The 25,291-nt window shown below is 42.8% G+C and overlaps 2 protein-coding genes across 4 annotated transcripts in view; one reads left to right on the plus strand and one right to left on the minus strand.

Annotated features, from left to right (window-relative positions):
• igfbp-6b2 (insulin-like growth factor binding protein 6 paralog B2) overlaps positions 1-25,291 on the minus strand; it is an 80,036-nt gene that overhangs the window by 34,986 nt on the left and 19,759 nt on the right. The window lies entirely within an intron of this gene.
• spryd3 (SPRY domain containing 3) overlaps positions 1-25,291 on the plus strand; it is an 88,461-nt gene that overhangs the window by 29,025 nt on the left and 34,145 nt on the right. For all 3 annotated transcript variants that reach the window (XM_014135940.2, XM_014135942.2, XM_014135943.2), the window contains exons 4-6: positions 3,525-3,649; positions 3,948-4,083; positions 5,986-6,174. In XM_014135940.2, the coding sequence (XP_013991415.1) occupies positions 3,525-3,649; positions 3,948-4,083; positions 5,986-6,174 (450 nt within the window). The remainder of the gene's footprint in view (positions 1-3,524; positions 3,650-3,947; positions 4,084-5,985; positions 6,175-25,291) is intronic.

Below are 25,291 nucleotides of genomic sequence, written 5' to 3' on the forward strand. Positions count from 1 at the left end.
CGACGGCCTACCCCGGCCAAACCCGGACAACGCTGGGCCAATTGTGTGCTGCCCTATGGGACTCCCAATCACGGATAATTGTACATGTATGTGTGGGGTACAAAGATGAGGTAGTAACTCAAAGATCATGTTAAACACCATCATTGCACACATAGTGAGTCTGTGACTTTTTACTCCTGATACTTGCCATATCAAAGGGGTTGAAATACTTATTGACTCAAGACATTTCAGCTTTTCATCTTTAAAATGTCTAAAAACATCATTCCACTTTGACATTATGGGGTATTGTATGTAGGCCAGTAACATAACATTTCAGTTTAATCCATTTTAATTTTAGGCTCTAACACAACAAAATGGGGTAAAAATGGCAAGGGTTGTGAATACTTTCTGAAGGCACTCTATTTCTCTCTCGTACTTTTCTCAGTGTAGCCTGCTTTTCTCCGGTAATATACAAGATTAACTTACAGTGCCTTCGGAAAGTATTCAGACCCCTTGACATTTTCCAAATTTTGTTAAGTTACAGCCTTATTCGAAAACCACTAAGACTCTTCCTAGAGCTGGCTCCCCAGCCAAACTGAGCAATCGCGGAGAAGGGCCTTGGTCAGGGAGGTGACCAAGAACCCGATGGTCACTCTGACAGAGCTCCAGAGTCCCTCTGTGGAGATGGGAGAAACTTCCAGAAGGACAACCAACTCTTCAGTACTCCACCAATTAGGCATTTATGGTGGAGTGGCCAGATGGGAGCCACTCCTCAGTAAAAGGCACATGACAGCCCGCTTGGAGTTTGCCAAAAGGCACATAAAGGACTCTCAGACCATGAGAAACAAGATTCTCTGGTCTGATGAAACCAAGATTGAACTCTTTGGGCTGCATGCCAAATGTCACATCTGGAGGAAACCTGGCACCATCCCTACGGTGAAGCATGGTGGTGGCGGCGGCAGCATGCTGTGGGAATGTTTTTTCAGCGGCAGGTACTGTGAGACTAGTCAGGATCGATGCAAAGATGAACAGCGAGATCCTTGATGAAAACCTGCTCCAGAGCGCTCAGGACCTCAGACTGGGGCGAAGGTTCACCTTCCAACAGGACAGCAACCCTAAGCACACAGCCAAGACAACGCAGGAGTGGCTGCAGGACAAGTCCCTGAATGTCCTTGAGTGGCCCAGCCAGAGCCCAGACTTGAACCCGATCGAACATCTCTGGAGAGACCTGAAAATAGCTGTGTCGCAACGCTCCTCATCCAACTTGACAGAGCTTGAGAGGATCTGCAGAGAAGAATGGGAGAAACTCCCGGTATACAGGTATGCCAAGCTTGTAGCGTCATACCCAAGAACACTCGAGGCTGTAATCTCTGCCAAAGGTTCTTCAACAAATTACTGAGTAAAAGGTCTGAATACTTACGTATGTGATATTTAGCAACAATTAAAAAAAAAAAAATGTTTTTGCTTTGTCTTTATGGGGTATTGTGTGTAGCTTGATGAGGTGGAAAAAACGATTTAATCAATTTTAAAATAAGGCTGTAACCTTACAAAATGTGGAAAAAGTCAAAGGGTCTGAATACTTTCCGAAGGCACTGTATAGCGAAACACTCAGTCAATGTTGCTGGCTGCATTCCTTCTATGATAAACATTAGAAATATGATGGCAATGGATCATTTTTGCAAAAAATACCACGCTTTTTCATTTTAAGCTTATTTACTTGTGTGGCTGCTAGCTAAATAGCATTGCACTTCTGTAATCTGATGTAAATTAAGCCGTTTTCTGCTGAATGTGTTGCACTAATGCATTTTCTTTGAATGGAAACTATAGTTGCACGCTCCTGATCAGTCTGTTGAAGCAAAGAAAACTGTTCATTTTCAATATAAAACGCAGGTGAAATAGTTTAAAGTGCACGTTTTTGATGTTCTGCGTTTTGAAAATGCAGATTTCTTGACTCAACGCGACTCCTGGGGCTTCTTGCAGTGAATTTGAAGTCTACAAATTATTTGTAATTATGTTCCGGCCCCTTTGACCATCCGCTCAGTAAAACAATTGGCTAAATCTAGTTGATGATCCCTGGTGTAGGGTGTCTGGGATGATTGAGTTCTGTGCTATAAACAGCCTTTCAAATCACTTCATGATTACAGATGAGTGATACAGGGCGGTAGTCATTGTGGCAGGTAGCCTTAGAGTTCTTGGGAACGAGAATGATGGTGGTCAGTTTGAGACATTGGGATTACAGATTGGGACAAGGAGAGGTTGAAAATCACTGAATATACCTGCCAGATGTTCTGCGCATGCTCTGAGAACACAGCCCACGGGTGTTGACCTGATTTAAAAACCTTACTCACGTCGTCCTCGGAGAGTGAGATCCCCCAGTCCTCTGGGTCGGCGGGGGCCCTCATGCATGGCCCGCTGTTGTTTTTTGTTGAAGCGTGCATAAAATGCATTGGGGTCCTCTGGTACAGAGGCATCGTTGGGCAGATCATGGCTGGGTCTTCCTTTTTAATCTGTAATGGACTGTTGCCCCTGCCACATACGGTTGGCGGCGGAGCCAGTGACCTGAGGTGGTTAGCTCGTTGACGCTATCGGTGTAGTCCCGGAACTTATTCCAGTCAGTGCTAGCACATCAGTCCTGTAGCCTAGCCTCTGTGCATCATGGGTACTTCTTGTCTGAGTTTCTGCTAGGAGCTTTTGCTATGAACAAGGGCCTTGAATGCTTGCTTGTGGGTAGAGTAACAGTTGTCTAGGCAAAGGAGACTTGTTGATGGAAGTTGGGCATCACGTGTCTTAATGACGCAGAATTAAATCACCGGCAACAAGAAACGCAGCCCTGCGGGTACAAGATTTCCTGCTTGTTTATAGCCTCATACAGTTTGTGCCAACTTGTTGTTTTTCTTGTTCTGAGGTGGGCAGTCACGATAACAACTGAAATTCTCTCTCGTGAGGTAGAAGGGTCTGCATTTGAACCGGGTATCCTAAGACTGGTGAGCAATGGGTCAAGACTTCCACTGAGCTAGAGAGACTTCCACTGTGTGTCAGAGAGAGTGAGTGTTGGACAGGTTCACAGCCAGAGGCACAGGAGGACTACCCTCTCCTGTATGGGCTGCATCACCTTTCACCTAATTATGCTTGGCTCTACTGCCAGCCGCTGGCTGTAACTGTAGCTCTCTCTCTCCCTGCCTGGCTGGCTGAGAAGGCAGAGTGGGGTGGCTGCCCAGGGCAGTGGGGAGGCGGTGGGCCATCCAGCTGTAGACAGGTAGGGAGTCGGCCAGTCAGGCCGGGTGTGTACGTATGTGAGAGAGAGGAGAGGCTGGGGTTGAAAAGTCAATGATTTAATAGCAGCCCCTGACAGCAGTTTTCCATTTAAAGTTGTGACTCAGTGAAGTTCTCACAGTAACTGTTGACTGTTCGATTTCCTGTGAGGCCTATATCTCTCACTCCTCCCCGATCTAATTGTGAAACACCAGCATTGTGGCACATACCTGGGTATGTGTCACATACAATGTTCCCTCTAAGCTGTGTGCTTTCTTTATTTCTTGACCTAGGTGACCATAATGGACACAGGGGTGAGAGGGACGATAGCAGTAGGCCTGGTGCCACAGTTCTACAAGCTGGACCATCAGCCAGGCTGGCTGCCACAGTCTGTAGCCTACCACGCTGATGACGGCAAGTAAGTCTCACACCATGCAGATGACCGCAAGTAGGCCTCAGTCATACCAGCTCCTCAGTTTGACCTCTAAGATGTTTTGTTATGGATGTAGGCTAATTGCAGGGACTTTCAGAGATGCTATGGACCTTATTTTTATTTATTTATTTCACCTTTATTTTATCAGGAAGTCCCATTTTTAAGACCAATGTCTCTTTTTTTACAACAACAAAAATAGTCACACCACAGGCATGATAATGTCCTACAGCATTGTCCAGTGTGAATAAGGCTCAATGAGTCACTGTTATCCTCTTATGTATAGGCTGTACGATGGAAACCCTGTGGGCCAGCAGTTTGGGCCCAAATGCAACCGTGGTGACAGGATTGGCTGTGGAATATACTGTGATACCATCGAGGCTGGGTTGACCACAGTCTTTTTCACTAAGAATGGCAAAGAGGTGAGTTGCTCCTTGCTTTTGCCCAAATTCCACAATGAGAGACCATCAAATAATTGGGGCTTAACTTCAGTGCTCTTGACCGCTGCTTAAAGGGGAATGGAAGTGTTTTTTACAAGCTAGGTCAAATGTCGCTAAGCTTTGTTAAAACACAAGAAGCACAGAGGCAGTAATTTCAATACTTTGTATCCCTAATTTTCTTCATTATTTTGGCAGTTACCTGTACATAATGATTAACCGTTGATCAATTTTAGTGAAGCAGGTGGTCAATGCTGACACCACATTTGAATTCTGAGTACACTCTTTAAACTGGCAGAGATTTGTTCTGTCTTGCAAAACATGGGTGGTTAATTCACTGCAGTATTAGGCCTTATATTTAGCCTACGAATTATGCTTATGAATGAGCTTCTAAATATGTTGATGATCTTTAGCCTATCTATCATCACTGTTCTCCTGCACAAGTACACACCTCCGCTTGCCTCTCAGCAGGCCTTCCAGCTATTCCTTGTTGAGTCCCAGGAAAAACTAGGCTACAACTTGTTGGTCAAATACCCTATATATACAAAAGTGTGTGGACACCTCCTTCCTACACCTGTTTCTGACAGGTGTATAAAATCATCACACAGCCATGCAATCTTCATAGATAAACATTGGCAGTAGAATGGCCTTATTGAAGAGCTCAGTGACTTTCAACGTGGCACTGTCATAGGATGCCACCTTTCCGTAATTTCATCAAATTTCTGCCTTGCTAGAGCTGCCCCGGTCAACTGTATGTGCTGTGATTATGAAGTGGAAATGTCTAGGAGCAACAACGGCTCAGCCGCAAAGTGGTAGGCCACACAAGCTCACAGAACGGGACTGTCGAGTGCTGTAGCGCATAGCATGAAAAATCGTCTGTCCTCTGTTGCAACACTTGCTACCGAGTTCCAAACTGCCTCTGGGAGCAAAGTCAGCACAAGAAATGTTCGTCAGCACAAGACAGCACACAACACCGAGCTGCCTCTCACAAGCTTAAGATCGCCATGTGCAGTGTGAAGCTCGCCGCCATTGGGCTCTGTGGACACGTTAGCCAAGTGTCAGACACGGTGTAGTAGGATTCAATCTTAGTCCTGTATTGACGCTTTGCCTGTTTGATGGTTCGTCTGATGGCATAGCAGGATTTCTTTTAAGCGTCTGGACTAGCCTTTTGCTAGGTGCGGATGTTGCCTGTAATCCATGGCTTCTGGTTAGGATATGTACGTACCGTCACTGTATTTTGAAGATTGTTTTACTGTTAGCCTATTTGAGGACAGAACCAACCTTGCTCTTGCTTGCCTAATTTAAAATACAGCATAGGCCAAATTAACTGGTGGGGAAAAGTTTGAAAGGTGGGAGAGTACAATGATGTGATCTCATTTGTAGGATGCGACAGACAGGCAGAGACCAGTAGGCCTACTATGAAAAATAAGATCTAAGAGTTTACAACCATTAGACAAATAGAATTGACCTGAAGAACGTCTTGAGAAACAAGCATTTATAGGCCATCATAAATCAACATCCTAAAATGTTTGACTACTCAGTGACGTAATAATATGAAGAAAGGTAATTTACAGTTAGCTGGCATTCTAGAACCTAGTGCTTCTGTTCCCCCTTAAGCCTAACATCCTTGAGAAGAAGAGCTAAGACATCGTGTGTGTGTGTGTGTGTGTGTGTGTGCGTGTCTGCGCCTGCATGTCTGTGTGCGTCTGCGCCTGCATGGCTGTGTGTGTGTGTGTCTACGTCTGTGTGTGTGTGTGTGTCTACGCCTGCATGGCTGTGTGTGTGTGTGTCTACGTCTGTGTGTGTGTGTGTCTACGCCTGCATGTCTGTGTGTGTGCGCGCGGGTCTGTGCGTTCATGCGTCCGACCTCCGTGTGTTTTGTTCCAGGTGGGCTCGTTGGCGTTCCCGGTAGCGGCAGAGTGCCTGTTCCCAGCCATCGGGATGCACTCTCTGGGAGAGGAAGTGAGGCTGGACCTCCAGGCAGAGTGGGACATGGAGGAGGCCGACAGCGTCATGATGGTGGACAGCCACGAGGACGACTGGGGACGTCTCTACGACATCAGGGTCACTGGCACGGTAAGGAGTAATACAGAACAGCATCCTCCCATTCTGTCACTCCCTTTTTATGCTGCTGGAATGACTGAGCTCTCTCACACACACACATACACGTACGCATCTGCGTACATGCATGCGCGCACACACACCTGCATTGCTGCCCCTGTCTTTCTGTAACCACCTCAACGTAACATAACCAACAGGCCACAAGGGCACAAGCTACTGAATGGCCAGTTGTGGAGGAACGTGCATGGCCAACAGATATGACGTGTATGAAAAAGACGAACAGCACTCGCAAATTAAGTATTAGGTTTTATTTCGTTTTATTATCAGCAGGCACAATGGACAAGTTTTGGCCAACAAGCCTATTTTCCAGAGGGTTGAACATTGTTTTAGACATGTAGCTATCTGGTGGCTGTTACTGGAAGTGGTTACAGGAATGGGGATTTGAGGAGAGGTTTTTTCCCAATTATGACTCCCCCCTTCCTGCCCCAGCTTCTTGACTCCACAAGACCTTCTTGGCTAACTGTAAAACTGTGTCAATTAGTGATGTTGTTAGCTGGCACCTTCCCACTTACATTTGTGTGCCAAGGTGCCGTTGGTTGCGACAGCCAGTAGTGGGGGTCAGGATGGATTTGGCTGCTGTTTCTGTTAGTTTCCCAGCAGTGTTTAGGAAATTTAAGAAAAACAGTAACATCCTGGGTTCTGTTTGTGTTGTGGGTACGTAGATCAGACCCCCCTCATCTCTAATACGGAGAGATTCAAAGAATCCAGGTTATATATGTTGATACTAGAGGCATGCGGGCGGGCGTGCGCACGCACACACACACGGGTTGCGTGACAGATTTGTTCATCCACAGGTCGTGACACCTCCAGTTGAGAGGACTGAGAGAGACCATCATCTGTAAGTAGTGAGGGTAGACTGAGGTCATAAAAGAGGGTCTGCGGGTTAAGACAAATTATTTCTGAGCTCTGCTTTCCTGGACTAATGGTTGGCAGTGGCACGGAACGGGATGGTACGAGCCAAGGCCTGGCAGCTCACCAGGTTGTAAAAATTCAGTAAGGGGAGTAGCGGGACTCCAAGGAATCTTTTACTCCGTCTCATGTGGTCGGAGGTTTTCACAGCTGGGGTGTTCAGCTGTGTTTGTGTGTGTCCTGCAGGCGACCATTTTGTTTAGTTCCTTTTTTGTGTCTTACTTTAGGAGCAAGTGAGTAAAGTAGCCCTCATCAACATGAGGAGAGGGTGATGATGGTGGTTCTGTTGATGCTGGAAACAGATAAGGGCGAGTTTTGACAAGCTCAAGGTCTTTTCGGGTGGAGATCTGAGACTGGCCTCTTAGGTCTTACAACCATTCTCTTCACACGAAGACTAGTACAATATAGTTGTTTCTGAATCTGAACAGACCAGGGTTCAAATAATATTTGTTTCATTTCAAATACTTCGAGCTGCACTTGACAGAGCTTGCCTGGCTCTCTAAATAACCTACTTGGAATATCAGGGTGATAGAGTTGCACTTTAATAGCCCTGGGTGGATCTCTGTGGGTTTTAGTTTCAACATTCAGCAAATGAAAACCAATACTTCAAACTTTTATCTCTTTTGGTGAGAAGCAAACCTCTCTCTCATGATGTGTTAACAATTGTTCCATTAAAAAACACCTGGCTCGTCTCATAGTTTTCTAAACAGTGTGTGTGTGTGGGTTTTTCCCTCCCCCACATGTCATGTTAGTTCCTCTGTTGAATGAGAGTATTAATCTGATGTATAGTAATTAGAAGCAATGCAAATATTATCCCTCTTTCATATGTACTGTAACTATGCAACGGAGCTTTCCGGTGAAAGTTTCCGATGACATAGCTATACAGTTTGTATCGCGGATGGGCGTCTTATCATTTTATACCACTTAGGCCTACGTTATTGTACCGTATTCTTGCCTGGCGTTGTTTACTTTGTCAGTATCACCATTTGTAGACTTTGCCACAGAATGGAATACTTTTATGTGTTGTTATTCAAAACTATAATAACTGTTCTGATTCTGAATGATAACCGTCCTAACAGATGGTAGAAAAGGGACAAAGAATTATGATGCCACAAGAAAGGTACAGTGCCTTCAGAAAGTATTCATGCTCCTTGACTTATTCCATATTTTGTTGTTACAGCCTGAATTCAAAATGGATTAAATGTTGGGTTTTTTTTCTCACCCATCTACACACGATACCCCATAATGAAAAAGTGCAAACATGTTTTTAGACATTTTTGCAAATGTTTTAAAAATGAAATACAGATATGTAATTTACACCCCTGAGTCAATACTTTGTAGAAGCACCTTTGGTGGTGATTACAGCTTTGAGCTGTCTAGGGTATGTCTATATCAGCTTTGAGTTGTCTAGGGTATGTCTATATCAGCTTTGAGTTGTCTAGGGTATGTCTATATCAGCTTTGACTTGTCTTGGGTATGTCTATATCAGCTTTGACTTGTCTTGGGTATGTCTATATCAGCTTTGACTTGTCTAGGGTATGTCTATATCAGCTTTGACTTGTCTATATCAGCTTTGACTTGTCTAGGGTATGTCTATATCAGCTTTGAGTTGTCTATATCAGCTTTGAGTTGTCTTGGGTATGTCTATATCAGCTTTGACTTGTCTAGGGTATGTCTATATCAGCTTTGACTTGTCTAGGGTATGTCTATTAGAGGTCGGCCGATTTTGATTTTTCAACGTCGATACCGATTATTGGAGGACCCAAAACCCCGATACCGATTAATCGGCCGATTATTGTTTTTTTTAAAAACCTTTTATAATGACAATTACAACAATACTGAATGAACACTTATTTTAACTTAATATAATACATCAATAAAATCAATTTAGCCTCAAATAAATAATGAAACATGTTCAATTTGGTTTAAATAATGCAAAACAAAGTGTTGGAGAAGAAAGTAAAAGTGCAATATGTGCCATGTAAGAAAGCTAATGTTTACGTGGCTTGCTCAGAACATGGGAACATATGAAAGCTAGTGGTTCCTTTTAACATGAGTCTTCAATATTCCCAGGTAAGAAGTTTTAGGTTGTAGTTATTATAGGAATTATAGGACTATTTCTCTCTATACGATTTGTATTTCATATACCTTTGACTATTGGATGTTCTTATAAGCACTTTAGTATTGCCAGTGTAACAGTATAGCTTCCGTCCCTCTCCTCGCTCCTACCTGGGCTCAAACCAGGAACACATCGACAACAGCCACCCTCGAAGCAGCGTTACCCATGCAGAGGAAGGGAAACAACTACTTCAAGTCTCAGAGCGAGTGACGTTTGAAACGCTATTAGCGTGCACCCGGCTAACTAGCTAGCCATTTCACATCGGTTACACCAGCCTAATCTTGGGAGTTGATAGGCTTGAAGGGGTGGAATGTTCCAACAGGAATCTGTTCCAAAAAACGTAAAGTAAAAGGTTTCCAACCAACATCGCATACAAAGTAGCAACGCATACAAACCTAGCTAACTAGCTGCCAAATAGGCATCAACTCACCACGTAGCTTATTCTTAATGTTTGTCCATAGGCAAACAGACATGTGAGGACAGACATTTTTCGGAATAAACGTGATGAGTGAAAAACGCAATGAAATAGACCACTCCCTACCCGGTATCTTATTCTGCCGCTATACAACTTTGTATGCGTTGTTTTTTGGAAACCTTGTTATTTACGAAGTTTTTGGAATAGATTCCTGTTGGAACGTTCCACAAATTATACCCACCCAGGTTGAAGTCATAAACGGCGCAATGCTTGAAGCACAGCGAAGGGCTGTTTGAATGAATTACGAGCCTGCTGCTGCCTACCACCGCTCAGTCAGACTGCTCTATCAAATCATAGACTTAATTATAATATAATAAACACACAGAAATACGAGCCTTAGGTCATTAATATGGTAGAATCCGGAAACTATCATCTCGAAAACAAAAGTTTTTTTCTTTCAGTGACATCTAACGGGTGGCTAAGTCTAAATATTCCTGTTAGGCATTGATGTTTATGGTTAGGTACATTGGTGCAACGACAGTACTTTTTTCGCAAATGCGCTTGTTAAATCAACACCGTTTGTCGAAGTAGGCTGTGATTCAATGAAAATTAACAGGCACCGCATCGATTATATGCAACGCAGGACACGTTAGATAAACTAGTAATATCATCAACCATGTGTAGTTAACTAGTGATTATGTTAAGATTGATAGTTTTTTATAAGTCTAATGCTAGCTAGCAACTTACCTTTGCTTCTTGCTGCCCTCGCGTAACAGGTAGTCAGCCTGTTAATCCTTGTGGAGTGCAATGTAAGGCAGGTGGTTAGAGCGTTAACCGAAGGTTGCAAAAACAAATCCCCCCTGAACAAGGCAGTTAACCCCCGTTTCTAGGTCGTCATTGTAAATAAGAATGTGTTCTTAATCTGACTTGCCTAGTTAAATAAAGGTGTAAAAAAAAAAATAATAATAATTTTTTTTTTTTTAAAATCGGCAAATCGGTGGCCAAAAATACAGATTACCGATTGTTATGAAAACTTGAAATCAGCCCTAATTAATCGGCCATTCCGATTAATCGGCCGACCTCTAATGTCTATATCAGCTTTGAGTTGTCTATATCAGCTTTGAGTTGTCTAGGGTATGTCTATATCAGCTTTGAGTTGTCTATATCAGCTTTGAGTTGTCTAGGGTATGTCTATATCAGCTTTGAGTTGTCTATATCAGCTTTTAGTTGTCTAGGGTATGTCTATATCAGCTTTGGCTTGTCTAGGGTATGTCTATATCAGCTTTGAGTTGTCTTGGGTATGTCTATATCAGCTTTGGCTTGTCTAGGGTATGTCTATCAGCTTTGAGTTGTCTAGGGTATGTCTATATCAGCTTTGGCTTGTCTAGGGTATGTCTATCAGCTTTGAGTTGTCTAGGGTATGTCTATATCAGCTTTGTACTTCTGGATTTGGGCATTTTCTCAAGCTTTGCTAAGTTGGATGGGGAGCAGCAGTGAACATCAATCTTCAAGTCATTCCACAGATTTTCAATGCGATTCAACTCTGTGCTTTGGCTGGGCCGCTCAAGGACTTTAACATTCTTGTTCTGAAGCCATTTCCAGCATTGCTTTGGCTGTATGCTTGGGGTCGTTGTCCTGTTGGAACGTAAATCTTCACCCCAGTCTAAGGTTGTTGGCACTCTGAAGCAGGTTCTCATCAAGGACTTGCCTGTATTTGGCACCATTCATTGTTCCCTCTATCCTTACCAGTCTCTCATTCCCTGCTGCTGAAAAGTTGCTGCCACAACCATGCTTCACGGTAGGTACAGTGTTAATTGGTGATGAGCTATGCCTGGTTTTCTCCAGAAATAGCTCTTTGCATTTAGGCCGAAGAGTTACATTTTTGTCTGATCAGACCACAATCTGGGTAGAGTCTGGGTAGTTCCATGTTTTTTCCATTTCCCAATGATGGAGACCATTGTACTCTTGGAAACTTTCATCACTCTAGAAATTGTTTTATACCCTTCTCAGATATAAGCCTCATCACAATTCTATGTCAGAGATCTACAGACATGTGGAATAAGTCAAGGCCTATGACTACTTTCTGAAGGCACTGTAAATTACTTTTCTGACAAGTGTGATTTTTATGGGGCTGAAGAGAAGTGAGACGTGCAAAGCCCCAGAATGCAGAGTAGTACAATGGTGACGGCACTGACTTGCCTTCCATGGAGTCCTTGTCTTTGAACACTGTTTACATTGCAGTTGGCGGGACGGGCGCTCCTGTTTAGATAAGTGGGTATCAGATCCCAGCTGTTTACCAACTGTCAGCATCAGGCCTGTCTGGCAAAACACTAAACCCATCCATCACAAGATTTCCTCTCTATAATAACATAGGCTATGTCCTCCATTTTCAAATGTACATTGCTGTTATAGTTTATGTTCTTGAGATAAACTGAGTCAAACTCATAGAATCAATGTAATAGAAAAGGAATCATATATATATATATGGTCCTATTCTCCCCAACTTCTTTTCCAATGATGGATGGATGTACAGTTGAAGTCGGAAGTTTACATACACCTTAGCAAAATACATTTCAACTCAGTTTTTCCACAATTCCTGACATTTAATCTTAGTAAAAATCCCCTGTCTTAGGTCAGTTAGGATCACCACTTTATTTTAAGAATGTGAAATGTCAGAATAATAGTAGAGAGAAGGATATATTTCAGCTTTTATTTCTTTCATCACATTCCCAGTGTGTCAGAAATTTACATACACTCAATTAGTATTTGGTAGCATTGCCTTTAAATTGTTTAACTTGGGTCAAACGTTTCGGGTAGCCTTCCACAAGATTCCCACAATAAGTTGGGTGAATTTTGGCCCACATGCTTTTTCAGTTCTGTCCACATATTTTCTATAGGATTGAGGTCAGGGCTCTGTGATGGCCACTCCAATACCTTGACTGTGTTGTCCTTAAGCCATTTTGCCACAACTTTGGAAGTATGCTTGTGGTCATTGTCCATTTGACAGACCCATTTGCGACCAAGCTTTAACTTCCTGACTGATGTCTTGAGATGTTGCTTCAATATATCCACATAATTTTCATACCTCTTGATGCCATCTATTTTGTGAAGTGCACCAGTCCCCCCTGCAGCAAAGCACCCCCACAACATGATGCTGCCACCCCGGTGCTTCACGGTTGGGATGGTGTTTTTCTGCTTGCAAGCCTCTCCCTTTTTCCTCCAAACATAACAATTGTCATTATGGCCAAACAGTTCTATTTTTGTTTCATCAGACCAGAGGACATTTCTCTAAAAAGTACGATCTTTGTCCCCATGTGCAGTTGCAAACCGTAGTTTGGCTTTTTTATGGCGGTTTTGGAGCAGTGGCTTCTTCCTTACTGAGCGGCCTTTCAGGTTATGACGATATAGGAGTTGTTTTACTGTGGATATAGATACTTTTCTACCTGTTTTCTCCAGCATCTTCACAAGGTCCTTTGCTGTTGTTCTGAGATTGATTTGCAATTTTTGCACTAAAGTATGTTCATCTCTAGGAGACAGAACGCGTCTCCTTCCTGAGCGGTATGACGGCTGCGTGGTCCCATGGTGTTTATACTTGGGTGCTATTGTTTGTACAGATGAACGTGGTACCTTCAAGCGTTTGGAAATTGCTGCCAAGGATGAACCAGACTTGTGGAGGTCTACAATTTTGTTTCTGAGGTCTTGGCTGATTTTCTTTTGATTTTCCCATGATGTCAAGCAAAGAGGCACTGAGTTTGAAGGTAGGCCTTGAAATACATCCACAGGTACACCTCCAATATACTCAAATTATGTCAATTAGCCTGTCAGAGACTTCTAAAGCCATGACATAATTTTCTGGAATTTTCCACGCTTTTTAAAGGCAGTCAACTTCGTGTATGTAAACTTCTGGAATTGGAAAATTGGAATTGTGATACAGTGAATTATAAGTGAAATAATCTGTCTGTAAACAATTGTTGGAAAAATTACTTGCCTTGCACAAAGTAGATGTCCTAACCGACTTGCCAAAACTATAGTTTGTTAACAAGAAATTTGTGGAGTGGTTGAAAAACGAGTTTTAATGACTCCAACCTAAGTGTATGTAAACTTCCGACTTCAACTGTATGTGTATGTGTGTGCGTGCGTATGTATGTATGTATGTATGTATGTATGTATGTATGTATGTATGTATGTATGTATGTATGTATGTATGTATGTATGTATGTATGTATGTATGTATGTATGTATTAATTAGTACCAGTCAAAAGTGTGGACACACCTAGTCATTTAAGGGTTTTTCATAATTTTTTACTATTTTCTACATTGAGGTCGAAGGAATTGTCCGTAGAGCTCCGAGACAGGATTGTGCTGAGACACAGATCTGGGAAAGGGTACCAAAAATGTTTTGCAGCATTGAAGGTCCCCAAGAACAGAGACCTCCGTCGTTCTTAAATGGAAGAAGTTTGGAACCACCAAGACTCTTCCTGGCCAGGCGGACAGCTCTAATCTGAGCAATCAGGTTATTTCATTGTTTTGATGTCTTCACTATTATTCTACAATGTAGAAAATAGTAAAAATAAAGAAAAACCCTTGAGGGAGTAGGTGTGTCTAAATTTACGACTGATCTGTCTCTGTCTGTTATTCTTGGGGGGATGGGGGATTGCTCAATTCCCTTAATGTCATAATATTACATCATTACTGATTTATTGAACTCCTTTTGTCATGGTTTTTAATGGAAGGTACACAAAACAGACAGAACACGTATTGTGTAATCCATATAAATCAGTTTTGACTAATAGACTAAAACTCCCAATTGAAATAAGACTTAGGTAATGTTATAAGTTGTATTGTCCGCCGCCATGCTCTTGCTCCTGTATGTTTTGTCTTGTGAGGAGGCATTTGGCTGGCTGTGCTGCGTACGTGCTGCTTGATACAAATGCAAGCAGCCAAATCCCTCTCTCCCTGTTGCCACAGCAGCGGCTGTCCCCACCAAGCTAATCCCCCCCCCCCCCAGCATAGTGCTGCAGAGGGCTGGGCAACACCTCAGTCTGCTGCTGGAATGACTGAGCTCTCCCTCCCTCACACACACACACACACACACGCACACATCTCGCTTACATGCACGCATGTACATACACCTGCATGGCTGCCACTGTCTTTCTGTTGTCACCAACATAACACCATTTTCTATGCTCCCTGACTCTCTAGCTTTCATTTTGGTGATTATCAGCGAGCTGGACACAGTCAAGGAACTATGTGGGTTCATTTCTACACAGTTTTCGATTTGGTTTTATTCATTTCAAAGTATATTGAGTTTGCACCCCCCCACCCCCATAATGTTCTGTCTAGACACTTTTACACTTACCGCCCGGTGGGCTGCATTGGGGAAAAAGGGGGATACCTAGTCAGTTGTACAACTGAATGCATTCAACTGAAATGTGTCTTCCGCATTTAACCAAAACCCTCTGAATCAGAGTGGTGCCGGGGGCTGCCTTAATCGGACGTCATCGGCACCCAGGGAGCAGTTGTTGTTGTCGTGGGTTAGCTGCCTTGATCAAGGGCAGAATGGCAGATTTTTTTCCCACCTTGCCGGCTCTGGGATTTGAACCATCTTACCTGCTAGGCTATCTGCCACAAACATTTGTTTTACTATCCTTGTGGGGACCAAACAATTGATTCCCATTCAAAATCCTATTTTCTCTAACCTTAACCCTAATTTTAACCATAAACCTTAACCCCTAAGCCTAAAATATCATTTTTTGGTTACTTGTGAAATGTTTCCTTGTCAGAATGTTCTTTGCTTTACTAACCTTGTGAGGACTTCTAGTCCCCACAAGGATAGTAAAAAACACACACACACACACACACACGTATCCTCCTGAAGTTTTAAATGGGCTGACTGTTCTAGTATTAAATCCCATATTATTCTTCTTAGTGTGTCAATTAACCTAGAAAGATCAAATCATCATGTCCTCTTGCCCCTTCCAGGTTCCCCCACCTAAACTTGAGCAGCACATAGAATATATTATCATCTGTGCTGGTCTCCAGCCAACACATGCACCTCTCCATAGAGTTCTATCTGAACCACCAGTCATGTTATTTCCATTTGCTAGAGGAGCTAACACCCTTCTAAGGTTGCCTGGTTCCTTCCTTGGAGGAACAGTTGTCATGCATCCCATCATGATACTGTTTGATCTGCTGAAGTTCATCAGTTTCCCATAAACTGTGTAATTTCACTGTTGAGAACCACTAGGCAGGCAGGCAGGCAGACACTGCAGCCAGTGGCACTGACCGGAGTGTCCTCTGACTGTCTCCACGATGGGAACAGAACAGCGTGAGAAAGTGTGTGTTTGTGAGTATGAAAGGAAGCTCTGATGAATACTGTATGTGGGAGGTTTAGGCGAGGCCGGGCAACCTGCTTCTTTAACTAGACGTCTCACTGAAAATTTCCGCTTAAGTCTGCATCATATCTGAAAAATGGCCTAGATGGCAAGAGATATCTCACACGAATGACAGTGACACAGATTAAGAATTGTGTTGATTTAAATAGCCAGCTACAGTTTAAAGTAAGACTGAGATTTTATGATATTCAAAATATTGGTTCTGGTTCATCATAGTTTAGCCGAGTTGTTAGTTAGTTGAGCTGTTCTACACACTTTTTCCTATATAGTGCACTACTTTTGATGGTCATCAGGGTTCTGATCAAAAGTAATGCACTATATAGGGAATAGAGTGACATTTGGGGTGCAACCACAGACAATAGAGATGTATGTTCCATTTATTCTCTTTAGCCATTTTGAAAAAAACAGCATAGACCAGCATGAATTTTAAGCTGGTCTGTGCTGGTCTGATGCTGGTCTGTGCTGGTCTGACCAGCATGGTCTCGCTGGTTCTGCAAGCCAACTAGCATGGTCTAACTGGCTGTGCTGGCTGACCAGCATTCATTGTGTTTTCAACTTACTGTTGAGAGTTAGAATAGTAGATTGAACGAAGTGCAATTTTTTTATTTGTTTGTGCATCAGTAGTTTTTCTCATGACAGTCACTCAATTAGCCCATGTCATTGTTAAGTTAGTGTAGCGTCCAGATATCTAAACTTGTAGGAATTATGGTTGAATAACCGACCGTGGGGCCCCCAAGTCACTCACTCAGATATTATATTACAATCTGCAAACATTTATCTCCACCCTATGGCAAAATGTTTAGATTTGCAGCAAACTTGCTTTAAAACTACAAAATGTTCACTATGTCCCATGGCAAAATGTGTAGAATTGCAGGAAATTAACAAAATTTCGCTTAGGACCCTCAGAAGGCTAGGGCCGGCTATGACTGCATGTGTGGGCATGGATGTGCTTACGCAGACCCTCGAGCAACTGTGGCCCCCCCAGAATTTCTGTGGCCCCGACCCCATAAAAGTTGCCCATCCCTGACCTAAACCGTTTAAACTGGAACAACCATTTCAGTAACGGGTGCAATAAATCCAGCTAACGGATAGGATTCGTTTTTTTATCTTTGTGTAGCATAAGATAAATGTATTGATTTAATCAATCAATGTATATGCAAAAACAGATTTTTTTACTGCATTTTTTACTGCAATACATTTACTTGACTTAAAGGGAAATTCTACCGATGCTCTATTTAAAAAAAAATATACACTACCGTTCAAAATTTTGGGGTCACTTAGAAATGTCCTTGTTTTTGAAAGAAAAGCTATTTTTTTTGTCCATTTTTAAAATAACATCAAATTGATCAGAAATACATTGTAGACATTGTTAATGTTGTAAATGACTATTGCTGGAAATGGCCGATTTTTTTATTTTTATCACTCCTGTGTTCCAATGGCACATTGTGTTAGCTAGTCCAAGTTTATCATTTTAAAAGGCTAATTGATCATTAAAAAACCCTTTTGAAATTATGTTAGCACAGCTGAAAACAGTTGTTCTGATTTAAAGAAGCAATAAAACTGGCCTTTAGATTAGTTGAGTATCTGGAGCATCAGCATTTGTGGGTTCGATTACAGGCTCAAAATGGGCAGAAACAAAGAACTTTCTTCTGAAACTCGTCAGTCTAATCTTGTTCTGAGAAATGAAGGCTATTCCATGCGAGAAGTTGCCAAGAAACTGAAGATCTCGTACAACGCAGTGTACTACTCCCTTCACAGAACAGCGCAAACTAGCTCTAACCAGAATAGAAAGAGGAGTAGGAGGCCCCGGTGCACAACTGAGCATGAGGACAAGTACATTAGAGTGTCTAGTTTGAGAAACAGACGCCTCACAAGTCCTCAAATGGCAGCTTCATTAAATAGTACCCGCAAAACACCAGTCTCAACGTCAACTGTGAAGAGCCGACTCCGGGATGCTGGCCTTCTAGGCAGAGTTGCAAAGAAAAATCTATATCTCAGACTGGCCAATAAAAGATTAAGATGGGCAAAAGAACACAGACACTGGACAGAGGAACTCTGCCTAGAAGACCAGCATGGTCTGTGTCTTGTCGTATTTGGTGTGTTACTAGTAGGCTACAAATTAACACAGGTACATTGCCTCCACCTACTTTTCAAAGCGCAGTGATGATTGTACCTTATTTCCAAAATATTGGGTAGAAAAATTTACCATCATCAGAGCTCTAAAGTATGACACATTTGGTCGCATATGAGACAAAATATTTTGCTGTGCGTCTAGGAGTTTTATTTTGGGAGCAAAATCTCCCAGATAATAATTGTTGTAATGATAAGGCTTTGCTGTACCCTTGTTTCCTCCTGCCCTAGAGCAACAAATGAGTACTACAGCAAAAATGGCTTACTTCCAGGTCAAAAGATCTGACCCATATTACCGGCGCAACATTTGTATCTTACTATAGCGGATCACAGGGACTGCATTTTACATTCATAAATCATGTCGTTGGCCGTTCTAAAACTGGCGACGTCGTTAACCATTTGTTTACACTTTGTTCAGTAATGTTACCTCATTGGCTAGCTATCTAACAACCTGGTAACTTTACCGGTGTATGCAAACATTTGGGGACACAGAAGTAAAGGAATACCATCTTCAGGAGATCAATGATCATAGCAATGAATGAATGATAGATCTCTTGTATGTCGTCATCACAAACCTGACGTTTTTAAAGAAACAGTGTACCATTTTCAGTGTATTGCATCCCATTAGGAAAATAGTGCTTTTATACAATGTAGAAACCAAATATTCCACAAATGATTTAGTAATTTCAATGACTGGTATTTGTATCAAAATGTTTTACTTTTATAATAAATCAATGTATTTACAGTGTTACATATTAGTTTCTAGGGCGCATGTAGTTCGAAAGTAGCTAGAATTCATATTGGCCTGTGGTATTCAACCGTGGGTCCACAGAGGTACTGCAGGGGGTCAACGGAAATATAGAGTGCCTTCGGAAAGTCTTCAGACCCGTTGACTTTCTCCACATTTTATTACATTACAGCCTGTTTCTAAAATTGATTACATAGTTTTTTCTTCCCTCATTAATCTACACACAATACCCCATAATGACAATGCAAAAACAGTTTTTTTATACATTTTTGCTAATTTATAAAAAATAAAGCAACTTAAATATCACATTTACATAAGTATTCAGACCCTGTACTCCATACTTTGTTGATGCACTTTTGCCAGCGATTACAGCATCGAGTGTTCTTGGGTATGACGCTACACGCTTGGCACACCTGTATTTGGGGAGTTTCTCCCGTTCTCTGCAGAGCCTCTCAAGCTCTGTCAGGTTGTATGGGCAGCGTCGATGCACAGCTTTTTTCAGGTCTCTCCAGAGATGTTTGATCGGGTTCAAGTCCGGGCTCTGGCTGGGCCACTCAAGGACATTCAGAGACTTGTTCCAAAGCCACTCCTGCGTTGTCTTGGCTGTATGCTTAGGGTCGTTGTCCTGTTGGAAGGTGAACCTTTGCCCCTGAGTGCTCTGGAACAGGTTTTCATCAAGGATCTCGCTGTACTTTGCTCCGTTCATCTTTGCCTCTATCCTGACTAGTCTCCCAGTCCCTGCAACTGAAATACAACCCCACAGCATGATGCTGCCACCACGTTGCTTCACTGTAGGGATTGTGCCAGGTTTCCTCCAGACGTGACGCTTGGCATTCAGGCCAAAGAGTTCAATCTTGGTTTTATCAGACCGGAGAATATTGTTCCTCATGGTCTGAGAGTCTTTAGGTGCCTTTTGGCAAACTCCAAGCAGGCTGTCAATTGCATTTTACTAAGGAGTGGCTTCCGTCTGGCTGCTCTACCATAAAGGCCTGATTTGGTGGAGTGCTGCAGAGATGGGAGAATCTTCCAGAAAGACAACCTTCTCCACAGAGGAACTCTGGAGCTCTGTCAGAGTGACCATCGGGTTCTTGGTCAACTCCCTGACCAAGTCCCTTCTCCCCTGATTGCTCAGTTTGGCCGGGCGGCCAGCTCTAGGAAGAGTCTTGGAGGTTCCAAACTTTTTCCATTTAAGAATGACAGAGGCATCTGTTCTTGGGGACCTTCAATGCTGCACAACATTTTTGGTACCCTATCCCAGATCTGTGTCTCGACACAATCCTGTCTCTGAGCTCTACGGACGATTCCTTCGACCTCATGGCTTGGTTTATGCTCTGACAAGTGTGGGACCTTAAATAGACAGGTGTGTGCCTGAGCTCAATTTCGAGTCTCATAGCAAAGGGTCTGAATACTATTGCAAATAAGGTATTTCAGATTTTTATTTGTAATACATTTGCAAAAATAAATAACTTTTCACTGTCATTATGGGGTATTGTATGTAGATTGCTGAGGATGTATTATTTATTTAATCCATTTTAGAATAAGGTTGAAACATAAGAAAATGTGGAAAAAGTCGAGGGGTCTGAATACTTTCCAAAGGCACTGTATCCCCACTTGGTGCTGGATTCCAATAGGAATTAGACATCACTTTGCAAGCCTGCATAATGTGACTTGATGCTGGTATGCTGGTGACCAGAAAAACAACAGCAGGGACGTCTCATCTCTGTTTTTCTGCAGAGGAAATAAAACAGAGTTAATTTGTTTCCCAGCTACAGTGAGGGAAAAAAGTATTTGATCCCCTGCTCTTAAAGGGAGTGCTCCTAATCTCATCTTGTTACCTGTATAAAAGACACCTGTCCACAGAATCAATTAATCAATCAGATTCCAAACTCTCCACCATGGCCAAGACCAAAGAGCTCTCCAAGGATGTCAGGGACAAGATTGTAGACCTACACAAGGCTGGAATGGGCTACAAGACCATCGCCAAGCAGCTTGGTGAGAAGGTGACAACAGTTGGTGCAATTATTCGCAAATGGAAGAAACACAAAAGAACTGTCAATCTCCCTCGGCCCTGGGGCTCCATGCAAGATCTCACCTCGTGGAGTTGCAATGATCATGAGAACGGTGAGGAATCAGCCCAGAACCACACTGGAGGATCTTGTCAATGATCTCAAGGCAGCTGGGACCATAGTCACCAAAAAAACAATTGGTAACACACTACGCCGTGAAGGACTGAAATCCTGCAGCGCCCGCAAGGTCCCCCTGCTCAAGAAAGCACATATACATGCCCGTCTGAAGTTTGCCAATGAACATCTGAATGATTCAGAGGACAACTGGGTGAAAGTGTTGTGGTCAGATGAGACCAAAATGGAGCTCTTTGGCATCAACTCAACTTGCCGTGTTTGGAGGAGGAGGAATGCTGCCTATGACCCCAAGAACACCATACCCACCATCAAACATGGAGATGGAAACGTTATGCTTTGGGGGTGTTTTTCTGCTAAGGGGACAGGACAACTTCACCGCATCAAAGGGACGATGGACGGGGCCATGTCCCGTCAAATCTTGGGTGAGAACCTCCTTCCCTCAGCCAGGGCATTGAAAATGGGTCGTGGATGGGTATTCCAGCATGACAATGACCCAAAACACACAGCCAAGGCAACAAAGGAGTGGCTCAAGAAGAAGCACATTAAGGTCCTGGAGTGGCCTAGCCAGTCTTCAGACCTTAATCCCATAGAACATCTGTGGAGGGAGCTGAAGGTTCGAGTTGCCAAACGTCAGTCTCGAAACCTTAATGACTTGGAGAAGATCTGCAAAGAGGAGTGGGACAAAATCCCTCCTGAGATGTGTGCAAACCTGGTGGCCAACTACAAGAAACGTCTGACCTCTGTGATTGCCAACAAGGTTTTTGCCACCAAGTACTAAGTCATGTTTTGCAGAGGGGTCAAATATTTATTTCCCTCATTAAAATGCAAATCATGTGTTTTTCTGGATTTTTTTGTTGTTATTCTGTCTCTCACTGTTCAAATAAACCTACCATTAAAATTATATACTGATCATTTCTTTGTCAGTGGGCAAACGTACAAAATCAGCAGGGGATCAAATGCTTTTTTTCCCTCACTGTATCACCACAAAACTATTAGAAGCTCCTCTCTTTCATTGGAGGTAACTAACGTTCTCTCTGCTCTTTCTCTCGCAACCCCCCCCTCCTCCTCCCTGAAGCTAACTAACCAGAGATTATCGGGGTGGGGGGGGGGGCAGCAAGAAGCTTCTGCTGCAGGCAATTATGGTCTTAATATTACATCATGTGGAGAGTAGCTGTGTGTGTGTGTGTGTGCGTACTTGACTGGGTGTGTGTGTGCAGTTGAAGAATTATATCAAGGTCATTCCTGGCCCCAACTGGGAGATTTTTACTGAGGGAGATTTTTTTTTCTTTTTCTCTTCGTTTTTTTTTACACTGACTCACTTATGTAATACTTATGTCACAAAGTGTAATAATGACTTTCTAAACACCTTTTAGGTAACAGCTGCTTCTTTTCTTTTGAAAGAAAGTTACTCGACTGAAATTCCACTCGGAAGTGGAAGGAAGAGATTAAAGGTGGAAACCGTGTAGGAGTCTGCATGAAAGGGATGGGAGTTGATGACACAGCACCCCCCCCCCCCCTCCCCCCCAAAAAAAGTTGTATCATGTAACTACAAGTGAACTAACACTTGCACTTTACTTTTCTCCCCCTTACTAGCTCTGACTTCGCTGAGCTATTTTATTGAGGAGAAAAATGTACTTACTATGACTGTGAAATTTGGTTGTCCCACCTAGCTATCTTAAGATGAATACACTAACTCTTAAGTTGTTCTGGGTAAGTGTCTGCTAAAATGTAAATGTACAGCCAAAGCCAAATGAAAGGTTTCTCTTCATCTGCAGTGGGGCCATGACTGTCTGGTTGTGTTGAGTACATCCGGAAGACGGCTTATAAGAAAATGTTTTAAAACTAAGGAGTCACTACTTCAACTCCTCAAATAAGAAGTGGGCCTTTTTTTTGGCTAGTCAAACAAAGGAAGGTGATGGATGTAAGGCTACGAAGCTAGTGTTGCGTTCTATACTGTGGTAAACAAAGGCTATGTTTTGATCCCTGTCCTCTTGCAGGTTCTGCTTTTATCTAGGCCTACTCCACTGTCCACATCACTTCAGTATCTTCACACGCCATAGACATAGGACTAGAATGGTAATTTCCTTTCAAGTCAACGTTCCGTGATGGGTGGACCAGCGGCCGTTCTATGCCCTACTTCATTCTATTTCTATGTTCCACACCATCTGCCATGTAGACCTACAGTTCACCTGACACACAGTCAATGTAAACAGACCCTGGAATCATTGTCCTGAGTGAGTGATTGATTTAATTGGGTGCAGTAGAAAAATCATCTCACACACCCTGTCTCTCTGTCTCCCTCTCTCTCAGACCTTCACAGCCTCACCCCAGTGTGTGTTCAAAACATTCCTCTGAATTTGGCATCTGTGGTGAGTTTATTTACCAAGTGATAGTGAGGGAATGAGTGATTGATTGATTATTTATATTTTTGGAGTGTGTTTTGATTCTGCAGTATGTTGACTAAGTTTCAATTACACACTTTCAAGTGCTGCTGTATTGCTTCAGCACAGACGGCGCAGCCTGCGTGCCAGCTTTTTGGCCATACGCAGCACTACTGATAGAAAGCTATCAATGGTCTGTGTCAAAATGATAGTTGGTTGTGTTTTGGTCAGTCAAATCCCTTTTTATTTGTCACTTGCTCCGAATAAAATGGGTGTAAACCTTACCGTGAAATGCTTATTCACAAGCCCTTAACTAACAATGCAGTTAAAGAAAGAGTTTAGAAGATATTTACTAAATAATGTAAAAATAGTACAAAAATAGCAGCAGTGTAAAAACAAAAGGGAGGGTGGGCATGTCAATGTAAATAGTCCAGGAACTTCTTCTAGGTTATTTGGGATCAATTGGCTAAATATGATTGATGGATAGGTAATTTGGTAGGCAACTGGTGAGTAATCATCTGATTCACAAATTGCACCCTATTCCCTATTTAGTGTCGTTACTACTTTTGACCAGAGCCCTGGACCCTTGTCAAAGTAGTGCATTAAATAGGGAATATGGTGCCATTTGGGGTGCAGTAGAACATTTTACACAGGCAGCACACAGTGGCAGCCAAACAGGTACCAAGCCCAAGCGGGCTGATTGGGAGGGAGAGGCCCTCTAATCTCCTACGTTTCTTCCAAATGCCTCCAGGAGTGACAGGAAACTTGGAAGACCTAGCCCCCCCACACACACACACTCACACACTACCCCTACCACCAGCCCTGACACCAACACCCCGGATGGTGCCATGATCAGAGAGAGAAGGAGAAAGGGAAGAGATGGAGAATGAGAGAGAGCAAAAGGGAGAGCAGAGAGAATGACTGCAGGCATCTGTCAGCACTCTCACTGAAGCGTGTTCCAAGCTGCTGGGAGGGAGAGCTGATTAAAAACTTCTCTCTTGCTCTATCTACCTCTCTCTTTCTCTCTCTCCATTACTCAGCATCACAGACGCGGGAAGGTGTGACAACACACTCGCTGCAACTCCCTCTCTCCCTCAAAATAACAGCTACTGTCCAGGCATGAAAGTTGAAGAGGTTGAGGAGAAGGATAAGATAGCAGCAAGAGAACAAGAAAGGACAGTCTAAAAAATAAGATTGTAAAGAAGTGGATACCCATTAATGTAGGGCAGGCCTGTGAGTTGAGGACACACAAGACAAGACAGGGCACTCATTTTTGTATTTTTTTGCAACTGGCCAGACAGACAGTAATAGAATGAATTGTGTTTTTTTAAAGGGAAGATTTTTTTTTTTTTGTCAGCTGCTGACGATGTCTTTCATGTCTGAGTTTTAGGACGTCTAATAACCAGATTGTGACTTGGAAGATTAGTATTGCCAATAAATAAAAAAAATTGACATGATCAACTTTCACGATCCCTGTCCACTTTAAATATAGCTTTCATGTGCAGATTCCCTTCCAGACTGTAGCATCTGGGTCGTCAGCAGTATTATACAGGTAACTGCCAAAATAAAGGAAACACCATCAGAGTGTCGTAAGGTGTTGGGCCACCACGAGCCAGAACAGCTTCAATGCACCTTGGCATAGATTCTACAAGTGTCTGGAACTCTATTGGAGGGATGCGACACCATTCTTCTACAAGAAATTCCATCATTTGGTGTTATGTTGATGGGAAAACGCAGTTTTCATATTGAGAGTAGAGTTTGACAAAGTTGATCCTGGCCTGTGTTTGTCCTTTCTCACTTGATATTGCTGATGTAAGGAGTATGTATTTTGGGT

The sequence above is a fragment of the Salmo salar genome, chromosome ssa13 (assembly GCF_905237065.1).
Source record: "Salmo salar chromosome ssa13, Ssal_v3.1, whole genome shotgun sequence".
NCBI lineage: Eukaryota > Metazoa > Chordata > Actinopteri > Salmoniformes > Salmonidae > Salmo > Salmo salar.